General features: G+C 38.3%; 2 protein-coding genes across 2 annotated transcripts; one reads left to right on the top strand and one right to left on the bottom strand.

Annotated features, from left to right (window-relative positions):
- Window positions 1–487: 487 nt before the first annotated feature.
- LOC133743655 (uncharacterized) lies at window positions 488–5,794 on the bottom strand. The gene is made up of 8 exons (XM_062171653.1): window positions 5,635–5,794; window positions 4,208–5,382; window positions 4,006–4,071; window positions 2,977–3,121; window positions 2,664–2,882; window positions 1,392–1,614; window positions 1,084–1,279; window positions 488–886 (listed from the first exon to the last, which is right to left on the bottom strand). Exons 2-8 carry the CDS (start codon window positions 5,362–5,364, stop codon window positions 772–774), a joined length of 2,121 nt encoding a protein of 706 aa, XP_062027637.1. The 5' UTR covers window positions 5,365–5,382; window positions 5,635–5,794; the 3' UTR covers window positions 488–771.
- Window positions 5,795–12,324: 6,530 nt separating this feature from the next.
- Window positions 12,325–15,399, top strand: LOC133745957 (uncharacterized). The gene is made up of 4 exons (XM_062174114.1): window positions 12,325–13,093; window positions 13,313–14,049; window positions 14,136–14,270; window positions 14,422–15,399. The coding sequence occupies exons 1-4, from the start codon at window positions 12,490–12,492 to the stop codon at window positions 15,184–15,186; spliced, it is 2,241 nt and encodes a 746-aa protein (XP_062030098.1). The 5' UTR covers window positions 12,325–12,489; the 3' UTR covers window positions 15,187–15,399.
- Window positions 15,400–15,715: the final 316 nt, after the last annotated feature.

Here is a 15,715-nt window from a genome sequence, read left to right as displayed (position 1 = left end):
ACACATGGGATGGATTAGCATCCTGGATTAAATGAGATTTGATGGATACATTCTCCTAATAATAATCATGTGGACATGATCCATAATCTATCTATTTTTATAGTTTAAATATCAACATCTGTTATAGCCTTATAGGGTCTAAAATGTCAGGCTCAATAGGAAGGGAACACCTCTTCTGGGACCATTGAAAAGAAAATGAAGCTTCATTCTGTCGAGTGTCGAGTATGATCTCTTCCCCAAATTTGGATGAGGACCCTTTTTGTAAGTGGGAAGACAAAGCCAATGATATCATTACACACCGACACTTTTCTCCTGTAACCACTAATCATGTAGCCAATCTTCCAAACAAGGAGGATCACTTGATGATTTCAGAGAGATTGACTTCCGACTTTTATTCGAAAAAATATTGTATTATGGTCCTTGTGTAGGAGAATTGCTACGCTGAGCCGTGATCCTGCTCCGAACTTTCAATATAATTCTGCAATGATTTGGTAAAATACTACGAATAAATTTCATCAGCACCTCATATAACAAGTACAATTTTCACAATTCCCATGTTTACAAACCATGACCAATGCTTTTTGCAAGAATCAAGACACTAATCATTTCCAAAGCATTGTACAGCATACAGGAGGTACTAGAAGGTGTGAGAACATGTTCATAGAAGATTCTAGTTCAAAACAAGTCATCAACGACCAGGTCAGAAGGATGGTAAAGGAAAACCCTTCTCTGTATTTACACTTACACGGTACAAAAATAGTGCAAAAACTTCTAATCCTCATCAGAAGAAACTTTTTGCTTCTTCCACTTGTAGGCAGCTTCCAAAATCTTGAGATTCGTCGTCTGACTTTCTTCTGGGAACAGGTAATCAATGTATTCCTCGTACCTGCAGATACAGATTTTGTCAACATATGCAAAGAAGGAACCAAAAATAGCTTATCAAATGGGCACGATAAAAAAACAAAACTCATTTTGCAGTTAACAGACAGATTCTCTAGACCAAGACAGTCATGAGATATATATATTATTATAAAAGAGAAAAAAAATGTGAGAACTTAGAAGCATGCAAGTTTGGTAACATACCCTGCAGGACCGTCTTCGGTTACTATTGCCCTCCTCTTCTTCAGTTTCTTTGGCAGCTTAGATTGAACTAGGCTAATATCACCCAGATCCCCAAAGCTAGCCTCCATATTAAACCATTCTTCTAGCAACATACCTCTTTCTTCCTTCAATTCAGGTGCTGAAGTTCTAAAATAGTTAAGAGCTTTCTCAAAAACCCCTGATGCACAGATAAACAGAAAATAAAGGTGAGGACTTGTTAAGGAGACAAAGATGAACTGAACAATAGATTCAAAACAATAAACTATATAACATTATTAGAAACTGCTTACTTCTAGCACGCTCAATACATTGTTTCTTCTCTTCAATTATATCATCCTCGGAAGGAGCTTCTGCCAAATCTGAATCCTCGTCATTTCCCCCGACCATAGCAGATGCCTCAAATTTTGCATAACTGATCCACACCTTTAGATGTTTTGTCCGGTCTAGGAGTCTCTCATAAAGTTGTCTGGTTCTTTCAAACTCAAATTCTGACAGTTCAAAGTCGATGTATGCCTGTTATCAATCAAAAAATCAGGAATCAGGAAAGACACATTTATCAAAACAAATTTTGATACATCAAACCATAAAACTTAAAAGCACCAATACTTATACATTGAGACCAATACGCCACAGCTGTATTCTAATTCTCATTGTCTCTCCTCTCATCAAAAGCACCATTTTATACTTTTTTAACTTGTTTTCTCTTTACCATTCAAAATAATCTTTACAGGACGATACAATTATCAAAGAAAAAGACTACAATTCACATTAACATATGCTACTAAAGCCAGTAGCAGTAGTCTGAAGCCTAATGCTTTTACTATTGCACTATAGGTCTTCTAGAGTAATTTGATCCCATGGCACTAGTAATGTGGTTAAACAGCAGATACATTGCATCAGGCTATGCTTAAAAAAACTGTCAAAAACTAGTCAATGATGACCAAATTCCATTGTCGCCAACATCAACTGTTGGGTATGGGTTTGGTTTACTGTTGGCTCGGTACATTTTAACCCCCTCCTCCTCCTTTTTCTCTCTTCTTCTCTCTCTCTGTCTCTGTCTCTGTTTTCTTTCAGGAAATTAGAATGAGGATCACACATCTTCATCATTGACTGGAGAAACCCACGATCAATGATGTCACACCTACCATTTCACGCTAGCATCCCATCTTAACCTTTAATCTACCAACAATCTCTACCTTGAGCAAACAAAAAAATTATTTCAAAGCTTTCTTGGTCAAGACCTATATTCAGTAGCTGGAATCCTGACAGTTGTTTAACTTGTTTCAAAAGATAACTGGAAGCAACAAACCAATCTATAATGTACTTCCACAAGACAACAGAGTGAACACACAATAGGCCTAGGATGAGGTTGTTTCCATTATCTATTCCAATTCAAGTTTTAAAAGTCAACCGTCATACCACAAAGATACATAGAATTCATGCAACTAACAAGCATGGAATATTATATTAACGAAACATCATAAAAACAGATGATTCAGATCCAAGCAATTTAGAGTTTTATCTAATTTCTGTTTAGCAATGGGGCTGTTGTGTGAATGTACCTTCCATAACAACTCAGGCATGTCAAGTTCTAATTGGCTGATGGCGAGTTCAAAAAGGGCCCTTGCTCGTTCTGTCTCACCCAAAGATTTCTCTAACTCTGCATACTTGCTCCATGCATAGCAATTGTGTGGTGCCCACTCTAGATACTTTTCATATAACTTCCGACAACGATCTATATTTGCAAGTTGCAGCTCAATCTCAATATACTTCTTGAAAATCTGTTAAGAGGAAGCATATGTGACAGTTAATGTGTATTCACTGATAAATGGAATTGTGTTAAAGTAAGCATCAACATTGCTAACCATATGTTACCTTATCTTTTGGTGCCTTGCCTATTGCAGTACCAAGAATCTGGCGTGCACCCGTGAGATTTAGCTGCCGTATCTCAAACTGAGCAGCAAGAAGCCATATTTTTGCAAATGAAAATTTCTCATGAGGAATCAATTTAAGGCACTCCCTGGAAACATACAAGCTCGTTATAGATCTGGCCAAAGTCCTTACAAGAAATAATAATTTACTACAAAAAGGCCACGCTCATGAGCCCTCATACTGTCATTACAAACAAAGCAAATTATACAATTACAACAAAGAGACAGATATATACCCTAGTTACTTAAATATATATGAATTTTCCTCTTTAGGTTCATTTTTCAAGCATATATAAACAAATATTTCAAACCTTTAATCAGTACTACTGCACTGCAGCTGCTCATGTACTCAAGACCAAAATTATTAAAAGAAACATAGCACTCGCTTTCGCATACAACAACAAGCTGAAGTGTGCTACTGACAAATATCTGGTGCTGTCACCAGTACCCAGAGTACCCATCAGCGGGTAGCTCTGGCTACTGATAACCAAACACCTAAATATAACAACTTCATCCCAAAGTGTCCCACTACTCCACTTCCAGGTTCAGGTTCGGAGAGTGTGCAAGGGTTGGGGTCAGGACTAAGTGTGGAATCAACTTTACGTTCAGAGAAAGCTTATCCTCTGGATGTTTTCTTTCAAGTGTTCAGTACTGGCTCTGATGGTGACAATGAAAACGGATGCACACTGTGCTTCTAATGATCATTAGATCAGATTTGTCTTCTTTTTCTTTCTCTATGTAGTAATGATACACACACACACATATATACTTGAACTGTATGCTGTATTCATATATGTGCAAGTAACACTATGGGATGTTGACAGGCTTTAGAATATACTTATGGCTTTTTCTGGGTTGAGCTATCCACCTATCCTTGTTGACTTAAATAGTTGCTAAAGAAAATTATAGCAGGTTACAGAATATAGCAAATATCATGTACATCAACAAACCAGAGTTAACGAATGAAGCATACCTATAGACATCTCGTGTACGTTCCACATCTCCAGTATCAAGTTCCTCGTAAAGTGCATAATTAATCCTGACATGAAACAAACAATCAACAACAATTACTTTTATACAACAATGAGCAATAGTTATTCAAATCAAATGAAGCCACACTAAATTAATAGCATGAACATAATCACTAATTAACCAATGCTAATTTTGCCACATACCACAGATAAATATATCGCTGCCAATACCGCTTCTCAGGAGCAGGAGGAACATTAGCAACAGCTCGCTCATAAACCTCTCTGATTCTGTCCTTATTCCCTGCACTCTCTTCCAGCCTTATATAATCAAACCAAGAGTCATAATTAAGAGGATTCTTCCTAACCTCATCCTCATACTGAAACCTCCTCTTTCCCACAATGGCATCCTCAATCCCTTCTCTATCGCCATATTGCTTCTCAAAAGATACAAACTTCTTATACAAATCCTCAGCTCTTCCTTTGGGTATGTGATCCAGTGCAAATTTATAGATACACCGAGCTCGCTCGGTCTCTTTGCACCGCTCTTCAAATTCAGCGAAAGCCACAAACAGCTGCTCGGCCTCCTCATCATCAGCTAACTTCTCCACTGCCCTCTCATACACATTCCTCGCCCTCGCAACATCACCATTCTTCATCTCAAATTTGGCAAACCGAATCCAAGCTGCAACTTTCGGATGACATTGTACAAACCGCTCGAAAATCGCTCTAGCACGCTCAACTTCATTATACCGAAGCTCAAATTTGATGAAGGATAGCCAGCCTTGCTGGTCCGGCATCCAAGTCATCCACCTCTCGAAAATTTGCCGAGCACCAGCCACATTCCCAATCATCTCCTCCATGTGAATGTACTTGTACCAGAGCTGGTCCACTCTAGGCAAGAGTTGAACAGCACGGTCCCACACATTCCTAGCATGATTAATGAACTTGTTCTTCATCTCCACCTCCGCATACTTGAGCCATAGCGTATGATTCCGATAATCCACCTCAAGGGCACGCTCCCAAACAGACCGTGCACGCTTGAAGTCCTTCTGGGACTCCTCCCACTGCGCATACTTGATCCAAACACTCACATTCCACCGCACTCTCCGAATTAAATCCTCAAATTCCTTTCGTTTTCGCAGACGATAATCCGCAAGCTCAGATGGGTCAGTGATTTTCTGCTTGGGAGGCCGGATTTCCGCCTCCTGCCGCTCACGAGCCTCCCGGAGGATTTGCTCGGCGGTAATCTGAACAGGGGCTGGTGTCTTATTCTTAACCCTAGTCGGCCGTGGTAGCTTGACCTCCGTATCCTTTCGGGTTAGGTACCCTAGGGCTGGGTCAGCGTCCTTGTAAGAGCCCATTGCGAACGATTTTCGCACCTGTAAACAAGTATAAGCCCTAAAATTTTAACAATGCACAGACACTGAACTAAAGATTCAACAGCAGGAAAGAAAAAGCATATAAATTTTAACGACTAGAGCAGATTAAGTCAACATGGAAGTAAGAATAGCCTAGATAATCCCCAAATTAAGGACGAATTGAACGATTTAAACCCAACTAAACCCTAATTTTTTTTTTCCCCCAATTTGTATCCAATTGAACAGAATTGAAGAAGTTAAATAGACACTTACAGGTTACAATTTTCAGGATTAAAGGAGTTGCTAGATGAAGAACGAAGTAGAAGACGGCGGCGGACACGACGGCTTTGAAATCTTGTTCCGAGGTTTATTTTGAAATTGGAAACAAGGGGCTTTAAAGTTTAAACGAAGAACGAAGCCTTATGTGGAGACGCTTACGCCCAACGACGTCGTAACACTTGGAAAACTTCTGTTCTTTTTATCTTTTTTGAATAATTTTATAAAAGAGGGCAGGTTTGTGGTGTGTGGGATATGGGTTAACTTGGGCCAAGTTTGAATAGTTGTGTGAATGGGCTAGCCCGGCTCTAACAGATGATCGTCCAACCCTTATCCTACCTTGACTACTTTGAGCCCTAAAGATTAGATGGGATGGATCGGGCCCTTCACAAATTTGTAGGGCTGGGCACGACCGGGTATCTACTAATACCGAGCCCGTGTACCGAAAGTATATTTCAGGACGGGCCGGGCCAAGATTTTGATTTTTTAAAAATTGGTACCGACGGTACCGACACCGAATGGATTCAGTACAGGCCCGAGCTTATTTCGGGATTAAAACTTCTTCTTTTTTCCCATCGTTTAACTGGTTGTAGATTTTCCAGATTTCAGAATGCAAAAATTTGAATTTCTAGCTGTCCTAGCACTAAAATATGCAAATTTGACACATTCAATTCTGCATGAAACAAATCAACAATTAAACAATCTTTTCAATCACAAAAGAAGAAATGAAGAATGACAAAGAATTTGCAAAGTGTTAAGTTTTTGATATGAAACTCTTGTAGTAAACAATATGCACCGCAAACAAGTTTTGATTCAATGACACTAACCAACTTCTTAATCTCCCACTTCCAACTTCTCAAACAAGGAAGATACCAAAAAAAGAATGACGAAGAATCTACACTGAAGGGGCTTCAATTTGAAAAGGCACAAAGAAGGTGAGGTTGCGATTGAAGAATTTTCAAGCCCAAAAGCACTTGGGTGAGGTTGAGCAACTGCCTTCTTCGATCTAGCCATTGAATCGAAGAATCGAAGAAACTTGAGAAGAATTGCTGCTATGGTGATGTTGTGATGAACTGATTAACCGGTGCTTTGGTGATGAATTTATGACTTGATGATCAATGAACATTGAATTGGTGCTTCGACGAGTGATGAATTGGAGAGAAATTTGAGAATTGTTGAATTTGGAATTTAGGGATTTAGCATTAGCCTCTGAGAATTGAGAGGATGAATGACTAAATGGTCAATGCGTTTAGGCATTAGGCTGAAAAATCGTGAAGGTGTTTCAGTCTTATGTAAAACTATATGTGGACCAATTACACTCAGCCACGTAATATAAATAACAAAAGATTTAATTTATTTATTAAATTCGGGATGGGACAGGCCTTATCGGTATGTGTTGGATTGGTACCGGTCCCGGGCCCGTTTCCTCATAAAGTTACATGACGGGACGGACGAACCTTATTGGTATGTGTTGGATTGGTACCGGTCCCTAAACAGTATATTTTTTATTTTCAATCCCAACCCATCCCAGCACTTCTACAAAAAAATTAATTTATTTATTAAATTCAGGACGGGACGGACCTTATTGGTATGTGTTGGATTGGTACCGATCTCTGGCCCGTTTCTTCATAACGGTACGGGATGGGCCTAAACAGTATATTTTTTATTTTCCATCCCAGCACTTTTCGGGCCAGTATCTGGCTTTTGGTTTTGGGTGCCCAGCCATACAAATTTGAGTTAGATTGAGAACTGAAGTAAATTTTTTTCTCATTATGCACATACAGTGATACAGCTGAACTGGGAAAATTTAATCCAATACTCTTGACCAACAAAAATTAATCCAATACAACTGAATTGGGACACTATCACCTTTATCAGCCACAATCTTTCTTTTTCATAAATTTGGATCAAGAAGTTCTCGTCATAGGCTATTTCGGCTCTTAATCTAGATCTTAATTTTGGTTGTTTTAGAGACTTTTCTTTATAATTTTATTTTTCTTCTAAAAAAAATAAATGTTTAAGGACACCTAGATCATGTGTCTGGCCAAAACTTTAGTAACTTATTTTAGTTGTAATAGGGTTAGCCTTATAAATATTTTCTAAGATATCCTAATAATTGTATGATACAAGCCTTGTAAAACTTAGATTATTTGCTTGTAATCCTCTATATAACAAGGCCCCTATTATCAATGGAATACACAATTCATTCTCCCAATTCTCTATGTTGTTCTCTCTGCATCTCTTTCCTAAAACAATGGTGTAATTATTTTGTGATTCCGGACTATATGTTGACAGTACCATGTGGTGCCCTGGACTAATAAGATCACTCGAATTTGATGGTCATACCATTGCAGTGATAAAAAGATAAGAAAAATTAAATTAAGAGAAGCAAAATTAATAGTGTTAAGGGAGGTTGCTCCTCTATTTCACTCATCTTTCAGTACAAAAAATAAATATAAATAAAACTAATCAGCAATAAGTACATGTCATATGAATTTTTTGCATATACTTATTGTACGCCTCGGCTTCATTCAATATATAGACTCTTTTTTTTTTAAATAAAAAAATGTCATAGACCATAAAATAAGTTTATTTCTAATAAAATTGAAGTAGTCTATTCGTACTCGAAGAGTAATAAACTTTTAAATCTAATATAAATATTTGGATGATGAGAGATTCTTGCGTGGGGGCAGCCGCACCGCCACGGCTGATTCAGCCGTCCAGCAAAGGGGGTATTTTGAGTATTACATTTTTAAAAAGCAGGGGCAGTTTCGGAATAAGGAGAAAATTTTATGGTGTCTGATTGGTCAAACATACCACGTGTCTGGTACGTCTGACGTACGCAAGAATTTTTCTTGAATGATACTTGGCATGGTTAGCCAAGACTATAAACTCCAATAAGGACATGACATGTGTCTGATTTCATTTTTTCTTCCTTTACTAAAACGCTGCCTCTTAAGGAATTGAATTTGCTCACCACAAGCTCTTAGGTGGTGATACCACCATGTGTAATGATCCATAATTACAGTTAACTATAGTTAACAGGAAAGAGAAAAATAATTTAATGAATATTAAAACTCTTATATTTTATTATTTGTAATTAATTAGCCTTAACTATGTAGAAAACATATTCTCTCTCTCTCTCTCATTCACATTTTAGGGAAAGTTTGCAAGCCGAATTACAGATATCTTAGTAAGATTCTGGCACTTCATGTCTATTGTCTTATGGAATTTATGGTAACATCCATGTTTATATATTTCTTGATTGGAAACAAAAAAAAAATTATGGAGAAAGGCATTAGGCATGCCCAGGTATTCTCAAATAAGAGCAAGTCCACCGGTCTTGCTTTGCCCGGGCTGCAAGGAAAAGTGATGTGGTGACCGGCCACAAGGAATTTTGGCCTTCCACCGGTCTTGCCTTGCCCAGCCAATTGTTGGCTTTTCTTGACTGAGGCAAAAAAAAAAAGGGCAACAGCCTGACTAAAAGCTTGACCCAGCATGCCCGACTACCACCTCAGGAAAGCATGCAAGTTGGCTGACGTCAGCGACAGAAAAGCAGAGAGAGACGAGGAGGGCTTTGCGCGTGGAGGAGACGCACGAATGAAAGAGCAGCAGCCGCATTTGCTGACCGACTATGTTGGAAAGTTTGTCACCTAGCGGTTGTGTTGGAAGCTGCAGAGAGGACGCGTGGCAGAAGCCGTGGGGTGAACAGTAAAGATGAAAGCAACGGTCAATTAATCCCAGCCCTTGGTTTCAATTAAGAAGAGAATTCCAATTAAACAGTGAAAATGATGAATAGTCTTGACCGGTCAAGAAAAAAAACGGGTAGAAACCCATGTCCAGTGGCAGTGAATAGTAACTTGACTAGTCGAATTCTTGACTTCTCGACTTTGCCTTTTCTTGACTACGGGTGAACTTGCTCTAAGGCACAAGAGCTGTCATTTAATCTATAAATCAAACCCAGTTTTGATAAACCAAGATCCTAGGGTAGTGAAATAAGAGATATACAAACCAACCAAGTGGAAAATCCATGACTTCCAGCTTGTTTGAACCAAGCAAGTGTTGTGAAAAAACATAATTGCAGGGCTTGATGAAGAATATCTCTTTGCCAGATGCCCAGAACCATGAATTACGGCTTGAACGAGAAGATCCAATCAACACCAGCAATTCAATGTTTGGGAGATTGACTATGAATTTTGAAAACTAAAAACATGAGTTACTTGAAATTCATCTATTAGAACTCAAGTTAGTAAAGGAATTAAGCAAGTGCTTCGTGATTGAGAAGGATAAGAAAATCTATTTTTGCCTGATATCAGATCGATGTTGGGAGGACGAAGCCAAGCCTGGGATCATCTAGAGCTTCTCTCTCCTTTATTTGATATTTATTAAGTTTTTTTTTTCTTTCTGATTATTTTGTTAACCATGGTTAATTATAATTATAGTGCATTACACGTGGCAGAACTGTATTGAGTGGTGGTTTCACTATCTAAATGCTTGTGGTGATAGAAGCAAACTATGGTTGTGGTGAGCATAACCATGGGCTAACTATGGTTAACCCTTAATAATTATCAGGAAATATAAAAAAGTAATTTCCATTAATATGAGATTATTCATTAAATAAACAAATGCTAAACCCCTTTGTCTTCTAATTGCTTTGACTTTTCTTTTTTTTGCTACCAACGTCTTCTACCAGGATCCTCTTCCACTATCGTCTTCTTTATTTTTTTCTCTGGTTCACTCTCCTCTCAAAGACGTTTGGTTCTTCATCTCCATCGCCTATCACCATCATTAGCCTCTCCTAATTTATCATCGAGAACTGCTTCGAGTATAACTCAATTATTCATCATCTTCATATTCGAATGGACAAATGCATAAACTCATATGAAAGCTTGGATTACTTCTGCCAGGAACCCTCTACCTCAACAAAGTGATGATCTTGGAACTTAATGTGCATATGTTTTTGTAAATTGGTTTAGCCGATTATAGTGCCAGGCAGATTCATGATGCAATGGATGTTTTAACTCGTTCATGACCAACTGCAACAGGGAAAACAATATTTGAGAAAATATTTTGATTCATGGGAATAGAGAGAATCCTCTATTGTAAAAGTGTTGTTTAATTACGTTTTTGGCCAGTCTGATTGTCATTGTTGTGAATTACAATTAAGAACTGATCTTTGAGAGAAAGAAAGTGCTATACTACTTTGGTTGATAATCGCCTTCTACTTTGAAATTAAGGAAACATCCAAGTTGAATGTACATTTCACGAACTGTTCTACATAAATTCCTCTATCACTTTTATAGTTTGATAGAAGCAATAGACAGACCACAAACAAAAAAACAGACCAGCTACTCATAAAATGGCTTCAAAACTTCTTTTCTTTTCAATTCTAGCTAGCTGCAACATTAATTGGTGCTTACGATTTTGATGGATCTGGAAAATTCAGTTGGAGAGCTGGTCCTTGAGGTCTTGGTTGGGTGATGGCCTATCAATTTTTGACATAAGTAATAGTTATTATTTAGATAAACAAATTTTAAAAAATAAAATAGTAGATACATACAAGAGAGCAAACCTGTGAATACATAAGTGAATAATCAAACATTGGTCGAATAGGTTGGTAACCAAGTGATTGACTTGGAATTGCATGAATAATAGAACATGTTGGTGGAAATCCATAAGGATAATGGGAGGGAATGCCATGTGATTGATTAGGCATCGCTTGTACACTAGAAGTTGTTGGTGGAAATCCATAAGGATAATGCGAGGGAATGCCTTGAGCACCAAAAGTTGTTGGAAATTCAGGACGTATGAAGGGCATATTTGATTGATTTTGATTAACCAATCCAATTGATCCCTATACATTATATACACAGTAATTTATTTCAATTTCACAAAATATGAGCTATAGATTTCATAAATGACAAAAATAACCTGAACATGTTCATATGAATTTGAAGGGCCAGTCTTCTCATGTTCATATGAATTTGAAGGGCCAGTCTTCTCATGTTCATATGAGTTGGGTTCCTGAGAATCTATATATTGATAATGATTGTTAGAATGGTTAGTTATTGTATAGATAGACAAATAATGCAAGATCAACAATACACACAACATTGAAATTTTCTACTAACCTTTTCTTTTAGATGGAGCTTTCCATTTCTTTAATACAAATACATTTTGTTCTTTAGGGGGTACTGGAGCATCCTCTTGTTCCTGAACATGTTCATATGAATTTGAAGGGCCACTCTTCTCATGTTCATATGAGTTGGGTTCCTGAGAATCTATATATTGATAATGTAAAAGAAAGTGCAAATAAAATAAAATATAGGTGGAGAGCAGAGTAACTTACCGTTGCCAATATAGGTTATGCAGAAGATGAAGAACCAAACATCTGTGAGAGGAGAGTGAACCACAGAAATAAAATAAAATAAAGAAGACGATGGTAGAAGACGTTGGTAGTAGAAAAAGAAAAGTCAAAGCAATTAGAATATGAAAGGGTTTAGAATTTATTTATTTAATGAATAATCTCATATTAATGAAAATTAGTTTTATTATTATTATTAAATTACTTTTTTCTCTTTCCTAATAATTATTAAGGGTTAACCATAATTAGTCTATGGTTATGAATTATCACATATGGCAGCTTTTTATTGAATGGTGGTATCACCACTTAGAGGCTAGCTAGTGGTGAGCCCATTTGAATCCTTCGGCATGGCTTTCATAGTTCCATTAGCAAGAAACAAAGAAAGATAGAAAGTAGTCAAAGTACAATAGTGAAAAGTCGCCGTGCCCCAAGAGTCAAGACGGCGAGGTCTCGATTTTGGAGAACTGCAATTAACCGCAGGATCGTGCATGCTATCATCTCGTTCACTCAATCACCACACTCAAATAAGCAGAGCACCAAAATCTCACTGCTTCCCCACTTCCGACCAAAACAGAACCTCACTGGAACCCAGCACGGCGGCCGGAGATGAGATGGCCGAGGACGGCAGTTCAATAGCTGCAGAGTTGGACCGAGCGGCAGAGGGATTGTCAACCAGAGAAGCGGAGCTGCTGAGGCAAGAGATTGAGCAACACAAGCACGAAAAGGCGGTGCTGGAGGAGAAGCACCAATTCGAGATTCTAGAGAGGCTGAAAGTGAAGGACGAGCTTCACGAGTATGTGGCGGGGGACAAGGAGGTAATTTCCAAGCTGGAGAGCCGCATTTCGCGGCTGGAGGAGGGAAGAATTTCCGGGAAATTGAGCAAGGAGAGGCGCCGCCTGGGATCGAGGAGGAGCCAGCGGCTGGCGAATATCGAAGCTGATCAAAATAGAGAGCATGAGTCTGATGAAGATGTAGAGGAGGAGGTTGATTCTGATGGAAATGGAAGCACGGCGAGTGAAGGACCTCCTCCTCCTCCACGTAGAGGTAGAGGTCGGCCGCGTACTAAAACAAATGAAAATCTGCAAGTGTCAGGTATTAATTTATAAAATGTTCTGAGTTTATTGCTTTAATTTCGCTTGAGGTTTATGAAGAATGAAGTATGAACACATAGATGGTTCTCCTCTAACTTGAGCTTAAGGTATGTATAATTTAGGGGTGATGAAATGATCTAAATTTTATGGTCTAATTAGTGGAGCTATACTGTGGTCTAAAGTTCGTGTGATGTGTTGTTGGATTGAAATGTATATGTAGGTAATAAAAAGCAGATGAAAAAGATAGGGAGGATAAAGAGTGTGAGGAAACACAAGTATAGAGCCCCAGATCATGTACAATACCGTTGTAATATGCTGGCATTCCTTAAAATAATGCAAAAAGTAAGAGAACGCTTGACTAAAAGCCACTTGGAGTTGCTACAGCAAACTCCGTTTTGGCCATTGATATCGGCATTTTACAATGGTATGATTTCTGAAAATGACTGCAAGAAATCGGAGAGTGACATCAACGACATCATCCAATGCTACAACTCAAACTCAAAGTGTTTTGAGTTTGGTAGCAGATCTGCGTCTTTAACGCCAGAGGACATCTCCGTGATTTTGGGGCTGCCACAAGAAGGTGAAACACTAAGGGTGACAGGGCTGTTTGGAGTCAACAGATACACGTCGGATTTTGTCGAAAGATATTTCAAGGATGAAAAGAGAGTTAAGAAAACATTGGTAGATGATGGTTTGGAGAAAGCGTTACAAGGGAAAAGAGAAACTGATAGAGAAGATGTTGTACGCCTTATTATACTAGAGTTATTCATCACATTCTTATTCTGCAATGCGGGTAGTACTATTGGATGGAAATTAGTCAGGTGCTGTGAAGAGTTAGAAAACATGTCAAGATATTCATGGGCAAAAGCAGTTGCTGACTTTCTAAGCAGCACATTGGAGAAAACGTCCGGGCAGTACGGGCCATATTCTACTGGCGGATGTGTGGTTGTCCTATTGGTAATTGTCATCATAGTCTTTCATATAGTTATTCAAATGATATGAGAGTGTCTGCAACTTACCAATTTTTGGTTTTAATCCTGCAGTTTTGGTTGTGTGAGAGAAGTAATCTTATACAACCAGTTGAAGGAAGGGAGACAATTACACCAGCCCTAATAAAATGGAATATCCAGGAGCTACACTTGAAACTGCAACGAATGAAGGACTTTGAAGAACTTGGGGTATATACATAATCTTAATATATTTTTGTTGCATTTAAATGCTACAGGAAATAGTGCAATTGCGATTGTTAATACAATTACACACATTATTGCTGGGATACTTGCAGATGCTGATATTCTATTTAATTGTTTGTATAATGCAACTGTGCAGCGGAGTTTTGAGGGGGCCAAGGAGAACCAGAAGAGAGATGGAGAAGACAAGGAGGAAGATGGAAATGGAACAGGAGAAAACGAAGAAACACAAGAAGAAGATAGAAGAGAAGAAACTGAAACAGATAGAGGAGGAGAAGAAAGTGTTTCTGATGACATAGTGGTTCCATTGGAAGACGAACTTCAAGCTCAAATGTCTCGCTTCCGCTCTTCCCCTATTTTGAAAAGGTTGAGCAGAGACAATGAGAACTTACGAAAAAGAAAAGCAACAAGTTTACGGGATAAGGTTCAATATGCGAGGGTGGAAGTTGAAAGAGCTCAAGGAGAAGTGGACAGGCTAGCTGAAAAATTGGAGAGGAAGAAGGAAAAAGCATCAAGATTAAAGAGAAAACTAAAAGAAGAAAAGAAGGAGAAGAGAAAGCTGGAAGAGGAGAATGAAATCTTAAATGCTGAGAAGAGATCATTGCTTGAGTCTGTGACAAAGCTGGTGAAAACACTTGATGCTGAAAGGAAAGCAGTGAGAAACATAGTCAAAGAGAAAGCGGAGGTGATTAAAGAGAACCAACAACTTAAAGATCAGCTCAATCAAGGCAGCTGCACTGCAGCTAAATTGGGAGAAAACACACAAACTCAGGTCTCTCCGGAGCAGTCCTATGTGACAAGTTTTGAAATCCGAAAGAGGGCATTAGATCTAGGGCTTGATAATGACAAAGGGTGTGAGAAATATAGGAAATTGGGAGACGATAAAGGAGAGAGAAATAGTTGATGTTCAATCTGATGCCATATTTGCAGGCATTTTCGGATGAAGAAATTATAACTTGTCACGATGAGGAATAAAGTCATAAACGAACAGGTTCTTAGTCTCTCGTTTAGTTGATGTTGAGAAGTTTAGGTCTTCTGAGCATTGTATCTGTATAAAACAAATCAATAACTGGCTGTTCTAGAATAATTAATTGAAACTGATGTTAATATTTCATAAGCAGCTGTATTCCATGCTTTGTCTAGGTTGTTAGTTGAATAAATTGAAAATTGCAAAGGTATGGATTCACAGAACATGGAAAAAAGAAGCGAAAATGGTGAAACGAGAGTTGAAAATAGAGGAAAGAATCCTAGTGTAAGCTCTGATCTTGTCATCAACTTAGACACTGTTTGATCGGAGATTTGAAAACCTTCAGGTATTCGGGGTTGCATGTTAACCTATGCTAATTAATTGCTTGCTGTTAGTTACTTTGCTTCTCGAGTTAGTGCTTGAATTTTGCTCAAGTATAAATCAGAGTATAAATTTTTGCATGATT

Source organism: Rosa rugosa, chromosome 4, assembly GCF_958449725.1.
Source record: "Rosa rugosa chromosome 4, drRosRugo1.1, whole genome shotgun sequence".
Lineage (NCBI taxonomy): Eukaryota > Viridiplantae > Streptophyta > Magnoliopsida > Rosales > Rosaceae > Rosa > Rosa rugosa.
The sequence above is the reverse complement of the archived record's forward strand: the minus strand, read 5'-3'. Positions and strand labels throughout refer to the sequence as shown.

Bases quoted from the DNA above. Each gene is read 5' to 3' on its own strand.
- LOC133743655 (XM_062171653.1), bottom strand. From the start codon at position 5,364: ATGGGCTCTTACAAGGACGCTGACCCAGCCCTAGGGTACCTAACCCGA. The intron at 2,883-2,976 runs GTAACATATGGT...TCCTCTTAACAG, and splicing joins GCAAGGCACCAAAAGATAAG to ATTTTCAAGAAGTATATTGA. The intron at 887-1,083 runs GTATGTTACCAA...CTGTATCTGCAG, and splicing joins ACCGAAGACGGTCCTGCAGG to GTACGAGGAATACATTGATT.
- LOC133745957 (XM_062174114.1), top strand. From the start codon at position 12,490: ATGCTATCATCTCGTTCACTCAATCACCACACTCAAATAAGCAGAGCA. The intron at 14,050-14,135 runs GTAATTGTCATC...TTAATCCTGCAG, and splicing joins GATGTGTGGTTGTCCTATTG to TTTTGGTTGTGTGAGAGAAG. The intron at 14,271-14,421 runs GTATATACATAA...GCAACTGTGCAG, and splicing joins AGGACTTTGAAGAACTTGGG to CGGAGTTTTGAGGGGGCCAA.